Below are 22011 nucleotides of genomic sequence, written 5' to 3'. Positions count from 1 at the left end.
TGGGCACCCTGACTCAACAAACAGAAATGCACTGTGTATTCTGACACCTTTCTATCAGAACCAGAATTCAATTCTTAAAGGGGTGGTTGCATGCGATTTCACTTTTTAAACTTTAGTTAGTGTGTAATGTTGCTGCTTGAGCATAAACAGTATCTGCAAAGTTACAACGCTGAAAGTTCAATGCAAACGGAGATATTGTCTTTTAAAGTTATGGCAGTTTATTGCCTACAAAAACGTCCAGTTTGGACTACAACAAGCTTCTTCCCAGGTTGGTGACATCATAAACCCTTGCTATTAACATAAACACTGCCCCCGCGAACATGCAACAAAGTGGGCGAGGCCACGTCGCAGTCATTACGAAAGAGAGAGAGCTGTTGCAGAACTACAAACTACATTTGGCCATCTAACCAATCAAAGACCATTGCGTTTTTCGGAGGGATGGGCTTCATAGAAGCAGGAAGCAAACGAGCCGTTCAAAGGACAGTGGAGACAGCGGTGGGGAATAAAGGTAAAATATACGGAAAATACGGCGTAAAAAAAAAAAAAGAAGTATTAAGAAGTATTGAGTAAAAAATAAGTATTAAGTATTAAGAATTATTAAGACATGTTATACAAGAAATATACCTAAATATACTATACCTAGAAAAAAACCACGGAACCACCCCTTTAAACAATTTAAGCTATAGTAGCTTGTCTTTTTGATCGGACCACACAGGCCAGCCTTCGCTCCCCGAATGCATCAATGAGCCTTTGCCTCTAATGATACTGACGCCGTTTCACTGTTCTTTCCTTGGTCCACTTTTGATATATACTGACCACTGCAGACCGGGAACACCCCACAAAAGCCGCAGTTTTGGAGATGCTCTGACCCAGAAGTCTCTAGCCATCACAATTTGGCTCGTCATAATCGCTCAAATCCTTACGCTTGCCCATTTTTCCTGCTTCTAACATCAACTTTGAGGACAAAATGTTGCTTAATATGTTGCACTTGCTGCCTAATATATCCCACCCACTAACAGGTGCCGTGAGAAAAAGATATCAGTGTTATTCACATCACCTATCATAATGCTTTGCCTGATCTGTGTGTATGTATATATATATTATTAAACACAGCAGAACACAAATAAAAACATTCTGAGTTTCTCTGTCAGAGCGAGTGTTTGTGTCTGTGCTTGTAGTGTCTGATGATGCCCATCAAAAACCACAACTCCCTCGCAAACTCCTATATAAACACTCACCAGTCATGCTATCATACTGAAATGTGCTCGTGTGAAAAACACATACAATAATAATTAATTTGTTACATTTATATATCCCTTTTCACTCAAAGCGCTTTACATAGAAGGGGGGAATCTCCTCTTCCACCACCAATGTGCAGCATCCACCTGGATGATGCGACGGCAGCCATATTGTGCCAGAACGCCCACCACACACCAGCTGATTGGTGGAGAGGAGACGTGATGTGAGAGGGATGAAGCCAATCGTATATATATGAGGATGATTAGGAGGCCATGATAGACAGGGGCCAATGGGCAAATTTGGCCAGGATGCCGGGGTTACACCCCTACTCTTTATCAAAGGACATCCTGGGATTTTTACTGACCACGGAGAGTCAGGACCTCAGTTTAACGTCTCATCCGAAGGACGGGTTTGTTTATACACAGTTTGTTTTGCATTAAGATTAACGGACTTGCGCGTGCCTAACGTACGACTCCTGTACGCAATAGATACTTGTATGCTTTATTGGCTTAGAGGTGACTTTAGCAGTGGCTATTAGAAGCGATAGAGAACTCGCCCATTTCGGATAAGCTTTGAGAACGCTGATTGGCAAAATTTTATGTCATATCTTGAATATGTTCACAGCAGTTGGCTAAACTGCTATATAAACCCGCCTCCTCTGGGCGATTTCTCTATCGGCCCAGAGTTGAACTTGAGACATGTGGACAGACAGAGGGGGCATAAAGGAAAAGCGTATATTTTGCACGGATGATTTTCTATCATATCATTGTGCACATATCAATTTATGTAAATTATAACAATAATAATAATGATTATATTATATTATATCATATAATTAGCGCACTCTATTGGCCAGGCGCCACTCTAATCACATCTTCCAGCACAGTTTAGATTTAAGAGATGGAGATGCTTGATTTCTTCACGGTTGGATTATTGCAATGTTCTGTACATATGTTTGAACAAATATTGTATGGATCGACTGCAAGTTGTACAGAATGCAGCTGCTAGGCTTTTGACTAAGACCAGCAGGAGGTCGCACAATACTCCTGTGCTTAAAGGAACACGCCGACTTTTTGGGACTCAAGCTTATTCACCATATCCCCCAGAGTTAGATAAGTCCATACATACCATTCTCATCTCCGTTCCATAACCCTGTGCTAAGCTAGGCTAGCGGTGTGTGCGTCAGACAAAGACTGGAGGTAAACGGCTCCAGCTAGCCTACTGCTCAATAAGTGACAAAAAGACGGAAAATGAAAAGTTGCGATTTTCTAGATCGATATGGCAAGGAACTATACTCTCATTTCTGCGTAGTAGTAAGGGAACTTTGCTGCCGTACCATGGGTGCAGCGGCGCTGTGATATTACACTTTTCATTTTCAGTCGGTCTTAGTACATGATGTAACTTACTATACACATCACAACATGTAAATAGGAAAATGTTGGCGTTATTTTGTCACTTAGTGAGCAGTAGTTTAGTTGGAGCCATTTACCTCCAGTCTTTGATCTAAGCTAGGCTAGTGGTGGGAGCGTCAGACAGAGTTATGGCATGCATGGAGATGAGAATGGTATGTATGGACTTATCTAACCCTGGGGGATACGGTGAATAAGCTAAAGTCCCAAGAAGTCGGCATGTTCCTGTTGGGGTAACAGCTTAGGACCCAGGACCAGTAGTGAAAAATGAAGACCAAGAGTCAGGAGTGTAATTAATTAAAGAAAAATTTACTGAAGAATTTTTTTGCAGTTTCCAGCTTCAGAAGCCAGCTTCAAGTCTCACAAGGAGTTCGAAAGCCGCGCTCCCTCTACCAGCCTACCCGCCTCCGCCTATCGTACATACAATTTCTGAACAGTTATACTGTTTTCAAGGTCTAACTACGTCATTATTGCCATGTGGAATGATTCTGATTGGCTCAGAGAAAATGCACAGTCACAGTAAATTTCCACACAAGGATAGATAGCAGAGCATATCACTAAACTATAGGTAGACTAGTTGTCGCCCCATCACTAGAATTAGATCATTGTTGACCTTGGAGGTTGCTGAAAAGCATCCTCATGTCTGGTGTCGTGTGCAGAAAATGTCCATCTTCAATATTGGGCCTGCACAGATCAAGCAACGCACACACACAAAAGCTTCCTAGAATCACAGCTCTCCCAAGGTTGGAGAGTCTTAACTAACCATCAACAAAACACTTCACCAAAACATGCTGATACTATGTGCTTCTCTCTCAGTGAGAGGTACAGACAGGCCAAGTCTTTAGTGTTTCAGTAAAAGGAAATATAAAATAAAATAAAATAAATAAAATGAAAGACAAATCCATATTTCATCTCTGGAAGCAGTCACCACTCAGAGACCAAATACTAACTTTAGAAAATATAAAGGAAGAAACAATCATTGGTCCTCTTGATTTAAGCAAACTCATAACCATGATTATTATGAATCATTCAAATCATAATAATTATATCGGCAGATGAATACTGATTGAGGCTTAGATTATGAATTTATGTAGGATATATATATAATTATATTGAAGCGGCGATAGATTCCAGAATCGTTCATTCCTTTAAGACCCTTCACTGGTTTCCTATTGGTTTTAGAGTGCATTTTAAAATCTTAGTTATTCCTTACAGAGCCTTGCATGGTCAAGCACCCTCTTATATCCATGATCTATTACATGCACACACCCCTGGTCGGTTTCTGAGGTCTTCAGGACAAGATCTTTTAACTATTTATTCAAAAACGCATCTTAAGACAAGAGTGTACCGTGCTTTCTGTGTTGTGGCTCAAAGGCTCTGGAACTCCCGCCCTTTAGCTTTGAGATCTATGGTTTCTGTGGAATCTTTTAAAAAACACCTAAAGCCATCTTTTTGGACAAGCTTTTAATTAACAATATGGTTTGGCTTTTTTTAAGTTTCTATTTGTTGTTATTTGCATAGTTGTTATCTTATTTTATTTGTTTTGATTTTATTTTTTTTACTGTAAAGCACTTTGTGATCCCTCCTTGTCTGTGAAAGGTGCTTTATAAATACATGCTGACCTAGATCATCAAAGGTTTGCGTTTTTTAAAAAAAGAACAGGTTTGGATGTCTTTATTAAAATGTCAAAGATTGCTACTTAATTTTTTTTAACCTCACTCATACATATAAAATTAAATATAAATGTTAAGTATCATAGTTTTAAATTCATTTACGGTAGGTTGATATTAGGCAAATTGGGCCACTTTTTGGTTAATCGCTTGGGACACTTGTTCTTGTGATTAATAAGGGCTTTTTTAAAAAAATATTATTGTGTTGAATTGATGTAATACAAAATAATTGTTCAGGCCCTACAGGTTTTGAAACATTAGCTGTCCCACATTTTTTTAGATTAACAGTGTTTCCGGTAAAATGGGCCGACTGATCAGCAAAAATGGGCCAGTCCAAACAGAGACATTTCTGATAAAACACATTTAATTATTTTTAATTGTATAATGTAGCAGTGTAACATTGCATTTAAATTACATTAAAACATCCATTTCAATCACTGGCTAGTGGGATATCCCAAGCTCTCGCAAGAAAGCGTAAATTTGCTTATAGGCCTCTCTCAACACTCTCCCTATATTCAGCTAATGCTCCTCTCATCCTCTCCTCTACCCACTGATTGTATTTTTGCCCTTTCCTTGGCAGACATCCTTTCTATCTCCTTAATGTGCCTTCCTGATTCTTTCTGTTTGTTTGTAATAAATAGTATAAAATTACTTTATATTTCAACACCTATCATTTCTATATCAAAATACCTCTTTCACCAACACACATCACATACAAACACATTTATATGGTAAAATGTGAAAAGGGTATGTCACAAATGCAATAATACAATACATTAATAATATAAATCATTTTTAATAATAGGAAACACAAGAATTTTTGCAACTCAGAAGGTGGCCCCTTTTAACTGAAATTAATGGCCCATTTTATCTAACACGTTCAGGTAAAATGGGCCAGTAACTAAAAATGCTTTTAAAAAAAATCATATATATATATGGATTATTTAGCAAAATATCAGCATTTTATCTCACAGAGGCCATCAAGACATGGGTTATGAATCATTATTTCTAAAAGTCAATTTGTTTTTTATTCATTTATCAATCTTATTATTGAGAAGTAAGATTTGATATGTCAGGCCACTCACCATGCTTTTTTTCTGGTGCCGTCTCAAAATTTTGCCTGTTAACTTTTGAAGAGAAAAGACACTCAACCCTTAAATGGCCTATTTTAACTGATGGCCCAATTTGTCTGATATCACTCGGCTATATATTTCTGTTTAAACAACTTTCAAAGTTAAAGTAGGCTATGTATCTACCTATGACAGGGTTTCCATCTATCAAAAAGTTCCAATCATTGGCACTGATTTACACCCCAATCAGACTGTCAATTCAGAGAAATTGACAAACATAAAACAGGCAAAAAAACCAACAACAAAAAAACAGTTCAGAAATGCTAATTCCGAATATCCTATCCGATTAATTTAGAGACCATCCACATAGGCACATTATAAGGTGATGGCACTCACCTGAATTTGATGTGTGCCAGGAGGTTAACATCAACACACATAGTACAAAACCCGCGACAAAGAGAAGTTTGGCATGACAGGCCCTCATCTCATCTCATTCCTCAGGAATACAAGGACACTACTCGTACGCTCTTAGGAAGACAAAATCCCCAAGATAAACGGTTAGCTGCCGTTTCTTCCCCGTGACGTCCGGATAAACTAATGTTTAGCATTTGACGAAAGTCATTTTACAATTACTCCTACTTTGTCCAAACCGGGCCAGCTACATTCATTGTCGTGTCGTTAGTTGTTGACTTGATATTGCACAAGGAACTTAGTAAAATAATTCGCTCACACCTTTAAACCGCAGCAGTGCCACCCTCCACCTGTTCAGCTCATGAATATTCATCTAGTCGATGCATATTCATGAAGACGCTGCTGCTAGTAGGGTACTGTTAATTTGAACACATTTTGTTTAAATGCCTATTTCTATCTGTCTGTTTTTGATAGAGGAATATTATGTGTATCGGCTTCAATTTAAATTTTAACGATACTGTGTAAATTCTCAGGAACACAAAGTTTTGTTACAATACATAGCCTAAATAGCCCAGAGAATGGACATTTTTCATTTAGTTAAAAATAATAGAGAAAATCGATCCCAGATTCTGAATACAGTTATCTAACTAGCTGCTATATCTATAACTAGCCAGAAATAATGATTTTCCTTTTGAATACATACTGTAATAATGTATAGAACAGTCAAAGTCAGACTATTGTTCAGAGTGGTCAAACTGGTCTCCCAGCCTGACTGGTCTGTGTGTAAGTTTTATTGTAAGGCTATAGTAACAGTTTGGTCATTTAAAGGAACGACCTCGAGATTTCTGACTCCATGGACGTGAGGAAAGTGACACCTAGTGGTGTATAGTCAGTGTTGGCTAAGTTACTCTAAAAAAGTAATTACTATCTAATTTCATCTGTGTCACTAGATTACTGTATTAATTACTCTCTCTAAAATGTATTGGATTATTTATTACTTTATAAATCCCATATCAACCTCGACCAGTTGAAAAATACAAGGATAGACATGAAATTGCACATTCTTTCATATACACAATACAATTACATAAATTACTCTTGAACTGACCAAAGTGTGTAAAGGGAGAAGGTTACATTAAAAACATACATTTTAACATTACATTTGGATGTTAAATGTACTATTGTTTTTATAATTAGTCTATACAGTTTTTAATGCAATTACATCAGGATTAAATTACAGAAAAATTTAGTAATTCCTTACTTTACCTTTTCAATGGAAAAGTAATTCAATTGCTTATAATTAATTACACCCAACACTGATGGTAGTCTCTAACAACACTGAAAACGTATGAAAATGTAGTGGCTCTTGCAGCTTCAGGCCTTTAGGTATCCATTTGAAAGACCAGCCATGTGTTCAATAATTTATGCAAAATCAACATATCATATCAACATTCTTCTTTATCATGAGCAGCATGTTAGCAGCATGAAAGCATCTTTTGTATTTTATACTTGTGCAGAAGATCCGTTTCTCTAACATGCCTTCCTTTATTTTATACTTGCACAGAGTCTACACAAAGTATGCTTCTCAAATATGCTTTGTTCTTATAATATCTACATATGTGTTTAATATCATAAATGGTCACTTGCACTGTTACAAGCTCTTTGCAGTCTGATAGAATGCCCTTGTCAGGATGACCTTGAGCCTTTAGGTCCCAAAAGATACTAAACTTACCCACAGAGTCACATTTACCATTTCTTTCTAATAATGTTTTTGGCATGTAACAGGTACAAATGTGACATTATTTTATTATTTTGTGTTTATTAAAAGTACACAAAGACAAATTACAGGGACTCCTTGTTCAAATTACACATTGTTATTTTTGTCATAGCAGGTCTTAACATTTAACATTTTTTCAAGAAAAAGTAACGGCATGTATTATTGATCTAATTTTTCCAAACTTGGCTTCTTGTCAGATGAGCTGTCCTTGGCCACGTGACAGAATTCTGCAATGAGAGAAGTATTAGTGAAATTAATGTGAATTGTATTTGTAAATAATTGCATGTCAATTCATTATGATTTCTTTTTTATTTGGGGGTTAAATTATGACCTGGACGTGTTCGGGACAACTTTTGTGAGTTTACCGGTAAGTAACTTCTATATCAGGAGTTAAAACTAAACTGAAATCATGTTCTAGATAGATATTTTATAAGTGATATTAAAGCTCACCTGACCAGAATCTGTTTTCTCTACATCAAAACTAATAGCTGTGGCTTTGAATTAAAACTACAAGTGCTTGAAACCCAAACTGACCTGTTACACCATCATAGGAGTACTGGGCTTCTCTTTTAAATCCAAGACACTCAGCTTGCTTCCAGTACATGTCCATGTCAGACAAGGTTGGGTTGCTCTCTCTCTCTGCAAGGAGGGAAAAATCCCAAAATTTGACATGAAATACATCTCTTTAACCTTATGTAATGTCTACGGATTTCATGACTTACTGAAAAAGTACAGCGTCTTTATGGTCTCATTTTTGAATTGGCTGACAAAGCTCATGGTGAGACACTCTGGACAGGATGGCAAGAATTCTCCCTCTGATATTGTGCCAGTCTCTGTGGATCAAACAGCAGTATAACATTCACTAGTGCTCAAAACTCATGTATTTAATCTGAAATGAATTTGTTCACTTACCATTGGAATAATGTTTACTGTCTTTAACAACTGTGTCGATGGTGCTAAATTCACACTTTCCGTTCCTGAGGGGGAGAGCGAACTGATTCAGAATGCTGGTCATGATGAAATGTATTCAATTTAGTAAGACAATCTTACAGCATGTTTCCTTGACGGAGTGTTACAGTGTTTGGAAGAGTGAGATTTCTCGGGCCAAACTCGATCCATGAGCTGTTCACAGTCTTCAAGATGTCTGTAAATAAGTGGTGATCAGCTATGCCTTCAAGGAAGATCCATTTACCCATGATCTGTTTTGGAAGAAAATAGAAGTTGTGAAAGTGCCTTATTGTCCCATATAGGCTATCTTTGAAAGAATACTTGCTTTAAAATATATTAATAATGCACTCACGCTTTTGTAGTCATCCTCCAGAGTTAGTGGAGTTATGAGCTCCTTACAGCCTGGCAGAGTGGCCTGATTTAAACTAAACAGGCCCAGAAGAGCAGTCAAAATCACCAAAGATGACATTGTAGATTTCAGAAAATTATGCTGCTTCACCTGGGGAACAAGCACTTTAAATAGAACTGCATCTGTTTTTTCTGAAGTGTTGCAACAGTTATTTGTGATGCAAGTGCCAGTACCGAAATGATTAAAGTGGGGAAAATTGTGGACTTTAGGGATCAGGAAATTCCTGAGGTAACAGAACCTGCCAATAATGCTCCTATTATTTTTTTTACAGCCATAATCTTTCTTTTTTTTTTTTTTTTAAAGTAAGAACGCTGACAGAGAAAAGTAATGTTTATAAAATATATTATTAATAATTGTAGAATCCATAAAATATATTAAAACAAATTTACATTGCATTTTTATTTAGATTTATTATACTGAGTTTGTTCTGTAAATGACACTGTGTCATTATTATTTGACCATCCTTCCCCCTTTAAGATTAATCTAAATTCTCACACTATTTTAATCAGGAGAAAATATGAATAAATCACATTTTGGAACCCAATGTATCGTTTAAAGTCAGTTTATGACATTTGCTCACAAAACATGTATAATATCATTATACTTTTAAACTGTAAAGCTTATGAAGGAGGCAAATAATACTGTGCTTATTTGCCTCCTTTGCTTTAGTCAGCTGACAGAGTCTCTGAACTGTAAATCATTAACATCAGTTATTTTGTTGATGTTTGTTTTATAATATTGAGGGCTGAACAAGAATGTGCTGCAGTATAACTAACCTAACTTGTTCAGTCTAAGGAGGTTTAGCAACTGAAACTGAAATTAACAGAGAAATAAGACCAGCACTTAGATATGGAGTTATTGTACGTATAACAACAGAATTTTCTCTCAGTTTGATGGTTGTTAGAAATCATCTCGCCAACTATTTTAATTGCTTCCTTTGGTCAGAGATTGAAAGTGAAGGAAAATATAAGTCCTTTTTTGCTATGATTGTGAAGTTGTTTGGAAAAAATTAAAGTGACAGTTAACAAATCACAGTGATCAGAAATGATATGGGCAGAAGTAAAATAGGTCCGATTTGAGTCACTGCACTGTTTAAACATGGACAGTCCCAGCGATGAGGTTTATCTCTGGTTTTGTCTTTGTGCCTGATCTGGTCGATTATTCTTTGCCCTTTCTGCTCACGAAGCTCCTGTTGACCATAGTGGGAGATCAAAGAGATGTCACCGGGGCTGTAAGAGGACGGCTGAGGGCAGTCCAACCAATCGGTGGCCAGAAGCCGGGGGTATCCTTCTTCAGGGGCTGAGCCCGGGTGAGTAAATTTCCAATAGGAATTGCCTTTGAAAATGTAGGTAGAACCTTATTGACAGAGAATAAAAAAGTCAGTAGTGCTATGAAACACTGTTGTACATACAGTACATCCACATGCAATGCAATATTGTATAAATATCCTAAAAGCAACACACCCTTGAAGTCTCCAACATTTTCTCTCTCGTCATCATTTTCAGTGATTATTCCATTCACTCCACCTTCAATAAGCTCTCTCCAGATTTCACTTTCCTCTGGGCTTTCTCCTTTCTCTCCGTCCTCTCTCACAGACCCCCATACCACACCCTGCGTAGGGTCCCAGTGCAATCCTTGCCACAGTCCCTCTGAGTCTTCTGGGGCCAGAGTAGACAAGGGCTGAGGGAAACCCTCTTGGAGTGTCAGATCCTTGAACAGCCAAACCTGGGAATCTGCACGTGTATTAAATAATTTACTCAGTCATTGATGTAACTGATGAAAACTTTACACATAAAAGTAGCAGGGGTGTAGGAATGATCTAAAAAGGGTTTTAATTTTATGTGGATATATCAGTCTCCGCCTTTACAAGGTATATTTTTCAATTTACAAATAGACACTTGTGCAAATCGTCCATCTTGTTGGCAAAAGCTATTAACATTAGCTCCGCCCACCAATGTCTGTTTGAGCCAGGCCAAATTACAAAATAAATTTTCCTGATGCCATTCTCCTTCCTTTTCCCATTGCATTTCAATTTGGAAAGACGTTTATTTAAAATAAAAAAGGGGGAAAAAAAGAAGAAACTATTCAAAAACTTGAAATAGGTGTAGAGGTGTGCTTTAGGGATAGGGCCAAGTAAGGTCCCAATAGGGCAGCATTCATTTATAATTATAATAAATATAATCATATACACTGAATATGTTATTATTGCATACTGTTTTACAATGTACTACAATACACTGAGGTGCAAATAGAATCTGCCACTTATAAGAGTAGTGTCTAACATCATTTACAGTTAAAAATACTGCTGTTTTCACTTAGTATAAAAATAATTTAACGCTACTTGCACTTAGAAATATTTGTATTCTTTGCATTGAGGCCAAGTAAAATAAAAATTTATATTTAATCTTTAAATTACATATATGAACTCATTGTACAAATTGAAATCAACACAAAACCGTGGGTTTGTAATGCTATTGTGCTGGGAAACTGACCACTGACAAAGATGATAGCATGATCTGTGTGTCTTTCCAAAACTGCTTGCAGTGGAGGCAGTGAAGAAGGAAGAGCCGACCAAAGTCTCTGTACAGGAACAGCCCTGACTGACACAAGACCACCTCTGCTCACTCTCCACATGTTCTGCCCTGCAAAATGTGTGAGGAAGGGTAAGAGAGATATTAAAAAGGGAGAAATAAGAATACATTATTTACACTGAATGGATGGATAAAGTCACTGATAGACCAATAACAAGAGGATAGGAAGATAAAAACAGTAGAAGTGTTTTTTATATTTCAAAATGTCAAACTCCATAAATTAGCCCTAAATTATTTAAATACTTCAAATATCTACCTTTGAAGAAGAAAATCTCTCCTCGAATCTTGGCAACTACATCAAAACTGGTGTTACAGCGATCTACAGAACTTGATTGAGACAAATTGAGACATTTCAAAATAACAAACTAACAATGTGATGTATCTAGTTAAGGCAGGAATACACCACACAATGTTTGATTTGACGTTTAATTCAAAAGGTTTAACTGATCCTCTCTTACCTGCCTAAATGACTGTGTGCATGTCTGTACATATGTGTGAGTCTGTGTATTCCTCCATGTCGATGATGCAATTGAGGTTCCGTCACAAGAAGAGGTCTGTCAGTTGGAATATGGTTACCCCTCTTACCTGAATTCATAAACAGACACACACACACACACACATGTAGAATAGTATTTGAGTCTCATGTAGATAACATTGAGATTTCACATGAATCCCATGAGCTATAATTGCCGAACAGAGATTCCAACCAAGGAGTTTAATGACAGTTACCATAAAGGGCTGTGATGTGTTGAAGGTCGTGATGTCCCAGGCTGAAGTGTAGTGGGTCTCCCAGGGGCCCTTGGTAGTATGGACGCATTACAGATTGCCGTGCTGATGAATGAGTCAGTCCGAGGGCATGACCAAGCTCGTGCACCAGCACCGTGAACAGATCTGTGCCCTCAGTTGCTGTGTGTAAAAGTTAAGAGGACCTATTATGCCTTTTTACGTTTTCAACTTTCTTTAGTGTGCAATGTTGCTGTTAGAGCATTAAAAAGGTCGGGAGATTTACAAAGCACATTCCAAAGGGAGTTATTCTCTATCAGTAATCACTGTTTCTGAACCCCCTAAAACTCTTCCATTGTAGTCTGTAGTTTTCACACCTTATAATATTCCTAATTTAAAAAAAATCCTGCCCAAGGCATTCAAGTATGGTCTCTGCAAGTTGGTAATAGGAGTTACCAGATCAGTGGGCAAGGCCATAAACAGAGGGGCGGGTTTTTACTGCGTTACCTGATTTGCCCATGCCACAGTGTGGGTAGGGTTTAGGGGTGGGGTTGGGTGAAGGGGATCGTTTTCATTGCGTGAATTATAAACACCCATCAGTTTGAAAACACCCACAAATTTAGAAACACCCACATTTGTTCTGCAGAGACCCCATACTCAAGGCATTCGCCAAAAAAGTTGTAAGGCCTGGTTGAGTTGCGTTAATAGTTGCGTAAGTGGTGTGACATTTCTGAAGCAAGCTCAAAGTGACTAACCAATCACAAAGCACTGATCCAACAGACCAAATCAGGAGCTTCATAGAGACCAGAGCTAAACAGAGCATTACTGACAGACTAGGAAGAGAGGTGCTGCAACAATGTAAAATATGTGAAAATAATAAATGCATGAAAACCTATTCTAGTAAATCCCAAAAATAAAATCATGACTTTTAAGTTATCAATACTAGATATAAATCAGCTGATATTGTATACTTAATTGTAAGCTAATTTCCTCCTTTTACATTTAGATTAAAGGTGTGTTCACGCCATGTCGTAATTACTGTAATTATGAGATTATGACTTGTAAAAAGCATTCACATCCTCGTAGAATTCGTAATTACTACTTGTACCACCTGTAGAATACACTCCGAGTAGAATGTCACATGTTGTCATCGCTTAATTACGGTAATTATTGTGTGAACGTAAGTAAGCATCAGATGGGGAGGCTAATCTTTAAAAACACTAATTCCTTATATGAGTGTTTTGCAGAATGACCTGGTTGTCTGAAGGCCCATTCCTCCTCTGCATCCAGGTGAACTCCGCCTGCCCTGTCTGGGTCTGATGGAAAGAAGGCATGGCCAACAGATCCACCTGCTCCATCAAAGGGATATCCGTCTCCATGGGGACCATGCAAGAAATCTATTTGGAGATCCGCTCCCTCTGGTCCTCGCACCTATATGAAATTCAACATGCATGTAGTGAATTTACATGAACACACAAAAACATGAACACATATTGTTAAGGTCAGAAACGCTGCTAATTTTTTAGTTTTAAAGAGTAGCCATAACCTCATGGAACTCGAGCAATGTTGGATCGGCCCACACTCGGAGTGCATAGTACACAAGGGAGCGAATCATTTCACGGGGCAGCTTAGAAGATGATGGGTAAGAGCGCAACCTGAGAAAGAATGAGGTAGTTGAAGAATAAGGAAGTTGAACTAAGAACAAAAATTTTACTTATGTGTTTTTAATCTTTTTCTACAGAGTCTTTACTTTACTATGATACTGTAAACTAACTATCAAGTAAGTTATGGCAGACAGGATAGGAAAAGCAGGAAGAAAAACACAACTGGTAAAATAATCAGTCTAACCTCCAGTTGATATTTCTTCTTGTCCAGGTAGAAACTGCTCTTTTCATCCTTTGAGTTTCCATATCACCGTGTAATGCTGATACCTGGATGGTTTGATCATCATCATCATCATCCGGAAGGGAACAACGAGGTGTCTGCATCAATTGAACAGTCTCCTCATCTGTGACAGGAAGGTGAGGGAAATAAGAAAGGCAGTAAGACTGAGATTTAAAAAGAGTGGGGGAAACATTGTCATTCATACCTAAGACTCCTGTGTCATCCAAACCAGCAAACCTCTGCATTTTCTTCACTGCTTGAGTGACAGCTGTCCAGGCCTGTAACTGACCTGTAGAGGGATCAGGAGGTGGGAGGTATCCATACTTCGTGAGCCAATCCTGCCAAACAGAACAACATTTTTGAAAGACATTCATACTTTTATTCCACAAGGATGCATTCAGTTGATCAGTACAGACTTTTACAATGTTACAAGAGATTTCTATTTAAAATGAATCCAGAAAAAATACATGACCATTTCCATGAAAATATTAAGTGGAAGAACTGTTTTGATATACATTAATATAATAATAAATGTTTCTTGAGCCCCAATTCAACATATTAGAATGATTTCTGAAGGATCATGTGACTGAAGACTGGTGTAATGATGCTGAAAATTCAGCTTTGAATAAATTAATTCACACAAATAAATTAATAGTTTTCTATTTGAATTCTAAAATGTATTTTAAATTGTAATAATATTGAACAATATTACTGTTTTTATAGTATTTTAAATCAAATAAATCCAGCCTTGGTGAGCAGAAGAGACTTCAAAAACATTAAATCTTAATGACCCAAAACTTTATGGAATGGAATAATAGCTAATTATGCATTGTTAATCGTTTATGGGAACCGAAGTAAATAATGTGGGAAAACATGAACGTCAATGGAAGAAAGACAAAATCTTAAAGGAGAATTGGCAGGGTACAGATACCAAAATACTGTTAAACAAAATATTTGTCTAATGTTATCCTTAAAAAATCTCATAAACCTAAAGCTCTTTTTAGTACAATCAATGCAGTGCTGAATGCCTCTCAACCTACTTTTTCTGATGTGTCCTTTTTACAATTCTTTGTGGATAAGGTATCAATTATCAGGATGCACATTATACCTCCTTCGGTGGAACCCTCTGTCCTGGCCACTTGCTCAGCTGTTTTTAACCAGTTTGAGCCTGTGTCTCTTTCTTTTTTGAAAGATGTTATTAATCACATGAAACCTTCTACCTTTCCCACAGATGTAGTTCCTCCACATTTTTTAAAGGAGATTTTTGACACAATTGGGCCTGTAGTTCAAGAAATGTTAAATAGCAGTTTGACCTGTGTTGTTCTGCTAGATTTTAAACATGCTGTGGTCCAACCTCTGATAAAAAAATCCAATCTGGACACTACGGTTCTATTATAGACCAATCTCAAAACTCCCCTTCCTTTCTAAAATATGAGAGAAAATAGTCTGCATACAATTGCAATCTTTTTTAGATTCGCATAGAGTTTTAGAAGTATATCAGTCGGGTTTTAAAGTTCTTCATAAGACAGAAACAGCACTTTTAAATGTTTTAAAACCTTTTATTAGTCTCTGACTCCGGAGACTCAGCCATTCTTATGCTTTTAGATCTGACATCTGCTTTTGATACCATCGATCATAATATCCTATTTTCCCGGTTGGAACATGTTGTCGGTATTAAAGGTACTACTCTGGAGTGGTTTATGTCCTATTTATCAAGCAGGACTTTTTCTGTCCGCCTTGGCGACTATGTTTCTTCATCAGCACCCCTTCCATTTGGAGTCCCTCTATTCTTGGCCCAATGCTGTTTTACCTGTATATGCTCCCATTAGGGTCCATTCTCGGGAAATATGACATTTCGTTTCACTGTTATGCAGATGACACACAGATTTATCTACCACTGAAACAGAAAGATGCCAGTCCTTTAAAACTTCTGTTTGATTTCCTCAAAGACATTAAAGATTGGATGGCCCTAAAATGTATATATTTTAATGAGAGCAAGACTGAAATCATGATATTTGGTCCAAACTGTACTAATAAGACCTCTAACATTTTGCTTCCCACGGTTAAAAATCTGGGGGTAATAATGGTTATGGATTTTAAACTTGACAAACAGATCAACTCTGTAGTCAGGTCTGAGTTTTTATCAGTTAAGGCTTTTATCTAAAGTTAAGCCTTTTTTTGTCATTTAACGATTTTGAAAGCCTTATACGTGTTTTTATTTCTTCTTGTTTAGACTATTGTAATGCTCTCTATGTTGGTATCAACCATGCCTCTCTCTCTCTCACGACTGCAGTTAGTGCAGAATGCTGCAGCTCGACTTTTAACACGAACGCGTAAACGGGACCATATTTCCCCCATATTGGCTTCCCTACATTGGCTTCCGGTCCTTTTTAGGATAGATTTTAAGGTTTTAATGCTTGCTTATAATTCCTTAAATGCCCTAGCCCCAACTTATCTTTCTGACCTTATACACTTGCATGCCTCATCAAGGTCTCTGAGGTCTGCTGACCTTATGCTGCTGACCGTCCCTAGAGTAAGATTGAAGCACAGGGGATATTGTGCCTTTGCAGTAGTTACCCCTAAACTCTGGAATTCATTACCATTTTCTGTGAGGATGGCCCCAACTCTGTCCGCTTTTAAAACTATAGCATATTTTTATTCTTTGGCATTTAATTCAGTCTGAGAGCTGTTTTTTTGTTTCTTTCTTTCTTTTCTGATTTGTAATGTATAATACTTTGTACATTACAACTGTTATTTGAACACTTGAAAGAAAAATAAAACAAAATCTTTTCCAAGTGAATCATGTATAAGTTCAACACATTCTCACCACAAGTTTAATGCTCTCATCTTCTGTCGGTATGACAGTGGGTAAAGCGGTAGATGTAACTGTTCTTGCCAAACTGGTTGGCTGTGCATCTTCATCAGTTGTTCCATAAACTTCCACTGTACATCCACACATGTAGAAAACAACTGCTGTCCAAAACATCGCCATAATACCAATGTTACCCAATGTCAATCCTCCTCAGTCAAGTGATTTCAGTGACGTCATCTTTGCTGAAACTGAGATGGTGGGCTCTCTTGTGTTGATGCCAGCACTGTAAAATTAAAGTTTGATAATTTAGTCATGATATTGTGTACTAGCTTGTAGGATTCTAAACAAGGGCAACAACAACTTCCTTAAAGAATATAAATTAAATCAGTGGTGCAATCTCATTACAAGGGGTTGCTTAACTTCGTAGCTCTTTCAGTCCTAAAATAATTTATACTGTACACTGCTGACTGCTTTGGTTGTAAAGCTCCATGATTGAATTGCAGATGGCTAGTATCAAAGAGAGAAGGATGAAAAGGCTGCAAAGGTTGTATGCGTTTCATTTTAAAGGAAAAGAGGCCAAGCGTAGCGGATGTGAGGCTTTAATTAAATTAGCAGGCGCCATTTCATTAAAGAAATGAGACAATGTGGGAGATGACGGGTTGTAAGAGTAGAGGAGGGACGGGGGAATGGGGCATGGAAAATTAGAGTTATGGAATAATGGAATTAAAGGAAAACACTGCCAGTCTCAGGGGACAAGGACAGAGGACAGTGTGAGAAAGGGAGGGAGATTGACGGGAAAAGATGGGTTGAGACACATGTATGCATGCAAATGTGAATGGGACAGTAGGGGAGAACCTGCATAAATGCGCTCGATAAATACAATAACGTAATGCACAATGCACCCGCACGTGTCATTTACGATCTGCAATTCAATCTCTCAACCAATATCTGACTGTTCCAGATGTATGTATGTAGAGGTAGAGAGGACAGTGTAAATTTATAAACTTACACATAATTATATATAATATTATACATAAACTTATAGAACTTTTAGGCCCGGTTTCACAAACAGGACTTAGGCTAAACTAGGATTAGGCATTAGTTCAATTAGTACATTTAAGTAACTTTTATAAATGTGCCCTAAAAAAAACATTACTGGTGTGTATCTTAAGACAAAACAATGGCACTGACATATTTTAAGATACATCAGTGCAAGTTTCTTTCAGTTAACACAACTCAAAAATGCATTTTAGTCTAGGACTAGCTTAAGCCTTGTCTGTGAAACTGGGGGTTAGAGTCATATTTTCATTTAATTTAGCATGTATTTATAACTTGCCTGTCTTGCTCTGTGTTCTCATCTGATCTGAAGTCATATGTAAGACTGGAGAAACTGTAAGAATTGTTAGAGATGGCAACTTTCAGAGAAAACTAAGGAAATAAACATCTGTGAAATTAGCATCCCCATCCAAGACGAAATCACACTGAGTTGATCACCAAGGTATTTCCTTATTTACAGTTCATTATCCTCACCCTCATCTCTCCTCTCCACATGTTAAGATAACCTGAAATTCACCTCAAATCTATATGGGTTAATGTGAACAAATACTATACAGTATTACACATGTTTGGTATCATTTGAAACGTCTCAGTGCGACTGGTACAAAGGTCTCATTCCCACAGAAGTCATGTAATGAAGCCTAGAGGATGTTACTATTTAAAGATGTTATAAAAACTATGTAGACATAAATGTCTGCATTCTGCACATGATAAAGCTGTTACAATTATCACATGCTGCCATTACACTAATACAGACTAAATGATAGAAACCTCAACCTTTGTGCACTTTTAGTTGAACTGTTTCTGACATTAAACTGAATTGACAAATTCCAAAGCTTTAGACTCGTTAAAAAAAAAAGTCCTGTGCCAGTTTGGGTGTGTGGATTCTTTCAGAGAAGTGTTACAATTATACATGCCCTACCAAAATCTGTTGACATGGGGATCAAGGTGTTGTAATACAGTACATTCTCAGACTTTTAGCTTCAAGTAATCCTTGAAGCCATAGTTTACTACACAATAAAGAGAGAAAAAAAATATCCTAAGGCAATTTATAACACATAAAGAATCCAGAATCATTTTAATCTCATTTAAAAAGTGCAAAATATTCAGACGACAACAAAGAAAAGTTACAATTACAGTTATATGCAAATTCAAAAAAATTCTAAATAGAAAAAATTGGGACATGCTTACCTTTCCAACAACTTGTCTCTTTCTCCCTTTGCACTTGTGTGCTCTGTCGTGCTTGCCCTCCTTCTCTGTTCCTGAACAGATGTGTTCCTCTCATCTCCTCAATACACCCCCCCCCATCCTCCTTCTGCCTCTGCACTCGCACAATGCACTCCTAATACCCCCCTCAATAACGCCCCCATCCCTGCTAAGTGCATCGGGCATTTGCTCACTCTCTCTCTATGTGTTTGAAAGATACCAGTGTGAAAAAGCCTCTTTATATCCAGTGAGGAGATTTAGAGACATGCTTAGTTGCACATGTTTGTCCAACTGTCAAATTTCCTATACTTTATATTCAAAGCTCAAATGTCTGATAGACTCCATCATGCCATTAAATAATGGATAAAACACTAATGTGAATATGAACACACATTTACATAGTTATATGTGGATCCTTTAATGTGAGATCTGAGTCAACTGCCGGATTAGGGTTTCACTTTATCTTTGGGCTTGTGTGTAGTTGTGGATATGTTTGGATCAAATCCTCTTAACGAAAGGATTAAAAAAAAACTAAAAACCAAGATTTGAACAGATCTAGCTAAATGCATTGTTGCTGTTTGGTCTCCTATGTCATTCCAAAATGAGATACAAAACTTCTTTGTGACAATTTCTGCATTTAAAAAAAATGTAAACATTTGTAGGCACACATAAAATGTAATTAAATATAATAAAAATAAAAACATTTTAAACTTGGATTTCTGTGCAGGGGTTAACTTACAGCATCATGATAGAAAGCAAGAGCAAAAGCACATTTCCAGATGGGCTATCTGTCTTTTTTGCTGGATAATACTGTGCGAGTCCCAGGGGAATAGCCGGATTGGAAAAGCATATACTTACATGGGCAACAGAGGCGTGTGCTGAATGTTTATAGTGTAACTTGACCTCCTGATCTGTTAAACTTCTCAAAGTATAACCTGTCAAAAGGGACAGAAACCTTATCACCTCAGTGCTTGATCTTATTGTGATATTAGATTTTGATAGCTTTAAAATGGCATACACTGGTCATTTGATCCATTTTACAAACAACTTTCCAGAGAAAGATAGCAGGATAAGCAAAGGGTGCATTAATGCCTTGTTGTCCTAGTGATGATGTTGACCCACAGGTCAAAGTGTGTGGGCCATAGGGGCAGATGTGATCACTGTATTTTTAGAAAGATGCACAAGGCAGTAAGCTTATGTGTGAATGGATGTGTGTGTTCAAAAAGAGAGTGATCAAGAGCCACAAAAGGCCAAGTGAACTTCCTTGTCTCCAAGACAACTGCAATCCCTTTAGAGGAACTCCGCAAGACAGATATTCATTGTGCACCCAGGACATGGGCCTCAACATTGCTCTCACAAGGGGCGGTACTGGAATTCTTTACTATGGTCACCTCTGACTAATACCACAACATACAGACTCCCAGTGACAGTGAGTCACTCAGGCTGCTGTTTAGGCAAAAGTATTGTGTTTGATATAAATATACACTATACCATTCAAAAGTTTGCAATAATTAAGATTAGGAAAGTCTTTTATGCGCAACCAATGCTGCATTTATTTGATCTGAATAGCGTACAGTAAAAACAGTAATATTATGAAATATTATATTATTGCAATTGAAAATAACTGTTTTATATTTTAATATGTTTAAATTATATTATAAATGTAATGTAACAATATTTTAAATGTATTCATGTGGTGGCGAAGCTGAATTTTCAGCAGCCACCACACCAGTCTTCACTAAAAAATGCTGATTTGGCTCAATTATTATTGATGCTCAATTGTTAATAATAATAATTATTATTATTATCAATGTTGAAAACACTTTTGCTGCTTAATATTTTTGAAATTGTGATACTTTTTTCAGGATTCTTTGATGAATGGAAAGTTCATAAGAACAGCATTTATTTGAAATATATTGTGTATCTGTACTGTATGTGTGTGGGTTTGACTGGGAGAGAGAGAGAGAGAGGGAGAAAGAGGGATATGTGCTTTCCGTATACAATAAAACGTAATTTTGTGTCAAAAAATATAGAAATAATTTGTCGTTTTTATCCTATTGTTTTCTATATTTATTTGCTTGGTGAGTGTCATTGTGGGTTTTGGTTATTTTGGTGTTATAGTCTGTAGTAATGTTATAAGAAACACAAGTACACTCTAAAAAAAAAAGGTTCTATATGGGACAAAAAATGGTTCTTGGCTCGTAATAATAGGGGAACCTTTTTTAGTGCTATATAGCACCAATTTTGGTGCTTCAGTGGTTCTTCAGCGGTTCTTCAGAGGTTCTTCACCGGTTCTTTGACTAAGGTGCTATATAGCACCTCTGAAGAACCGCTGAAGAACCACTGAAGCACCAAAATTGGTGCTATATAGCACTAAAAAAGGTTCCCCTATTATTACGAGCCAAGAACCATTTTTGGTGCCATATAGAACCTTTTTTTTTTAGAGTGTACTTGAGTTTCTTATAACATTCGTCAAACAATCAGATTCAAGCATTCAACATTCGTAGTTGGCTACAAGACATTATGAAATATATTAAAATAGAATCCGTTATTTTAAATTACAAACATTTTGTCAGCAGACAAAGATTGTTATATTCGAGACAACAACAAGGGAGTGGAAAAAAAGTGGAGATGCCGGGGATTGAACCCGGGGCCTCATACATGCAAAGCATGCGCTCTACCACTGAGCTACATCCCCGTCTCTTGCAATCCCGAAATGGAAGCTATATGTGCTTCCAACCAAACTGGATAAAAAGTACTACATACTAGGAAGTTGGAATTTCATATACAAATGTAATGTGACAAA

At 37.2% G+C, this 22011-nt stretch overlaps 3 protein-coding genes across 6 annotated transcripts in view; all 3 read right to left on the bottom strand.

The window, feature by feature from the left end:
* The window catches only part of LOC307139567 (alpha-1,3-mannosyl-glycoprotein 4-beta-N-acetylglucosaminyltransferase B), a 44189-nt gene extending 38008 nt beyond the window's left edge, over positions 1-6181 (bottom strand). Inside the window, exon 1 of the mRNA XM_079838576.1 lies at positions 5785-6181. Coding sequence (XP_079694702.1) covers positions 5785-5872 — 88 coding nt within the window. The 5' untranslated portion in view covers positions 5873-6181. The remainder of the gene's footprint in view (positions 1-5784) is intronic.
* Positions 6182-6541: 360 nt separating this feature from the next.
* LOC307139568 (saxitoxin and tetrodotoxin-binding protein 1) lies at positions 6542-10123 on the bottom strand. Its single transcript, XM_079838577.1, has 6 exons — positions 8877-10123; positions 8627-8775; positions 8489-8553; positions 8299-8409; positions 8111-8215; positions 6542-7803 (listed from the first exon to the last, which is right to left on the bottom strand). Exons 1-6 carry the CDS (start codon positions 8991-8993, stop codon positions 7736-7738), a joined length of 615 nt encoding a protein of 204 aa, XP_079694703.1. The 5' UTR covers positions 8994-10123; the 3' UTR covers positions 6542-7735.
* Positions 9233-19285, bottom strand: mmp17b (matrix metallopeptidase 17b). 4 transcript variants are annotated; one of them, XM_079838572.1, is made up of 14 exons: positions 19191-19285; positions 18922-19009; positions 18280-18333; positions 16959-17226; positions 14337-14469; positions 14096-14255; positions 13794-13902; positions 13501-13678; positions 12254-12430; positions 11983-12109; positions 11781-11851; positions 11426-11575; positions 10397-10666; positions 9233-10289 (listed from the first exon to the last, which is right to left on the bottom strand). In XM_079838572.1, exons 4-14 carry the CDS (start codon positions 17121-17123, stop codon positions 9955-9957), a joined length of 1875 nt encoding a protein of 624 aa, XP_079694698.1. In that variant the 5' UTR covers positions 17124-17226; positions 18280-18333; positions 18922-19009; positions 19191-19285; the 3' UTR covers positions 9233-9954. The 4 variants fall into 4 exon arrangements, with proteins under 4 accessions (XP_079694698.1, XP_079694697.1, XP_079694699.1 ...); XM_079838571.1 differs by lacking the exon at positions 18922-19009 and having other exon boundaries at positions 19191-19273; XM_079838573.1 differs by lacking the exons at positions 18280-18333; positions 18922-19009 and having other exon boundaries at positions 19191-19263.
* Positions 19286-22011: the final 2726 nt, after the last annotated feature.

The sequence above is a fragment of the Gobio gobio genome (assembly GCF_949357685.1).
Source record: "Gobio gobio genome assembly, chromosome: 16".
Classification (NCBI taxonomy): domain Eukaryota; kingdom Metazoa; phylum Chordata; class Actinopteri; order Cypriniformes; family Gobionidae; genus Gobio; species Gobio gobio.
Note: the sequence above shows the minus strand (reverse complement) of the source record. Positions and strands in the feature narration are given on the sequence as shown.

Coding starts and splice junctions, on each gene's coding strand:
- mmp17b (XM_079838572.1), bottom strand. CDS start 17,123: ATGGCGATGTTTTGGACAGCAGTTGTTTTCTACATGTGTGGATGTACA. Junction 14,470..16,958: donor ATGAGAGCATTAAACTTGTG/GTGAGAATGTGT, acceptor TCTGTTTGGCAG/GATTGGCTCACGAAGTATGG. Junction 12,431..13,500: donor ATGGGCCTTCAGACAACCAG/GTCATTCTGCAA, acceptor TTTTACACACAG/CAACTGAGGGCACAGATCTG.
- LOC307139568 (XM_079838577.1), bottom strand. CDS start 8,993: ATGTCATCTTTGGTGATTTTGACTGCTCTTCTGGGCCTGTTTAGTTTA. Junction 8,554..8,626: donor CTCCGTCAAGGAAACATGCT/GTAAGATTGTCT, acceptor TCTCCCCCTCAG/GAACGGAAAGTGTGAATTTA. Junction 8,410..8,488: donor CAGTAAACATTATTCCAATG/GTAAGTGAACAA, acceptor TTTGATCCACAG/AGACTGGCACAATATCAGAG.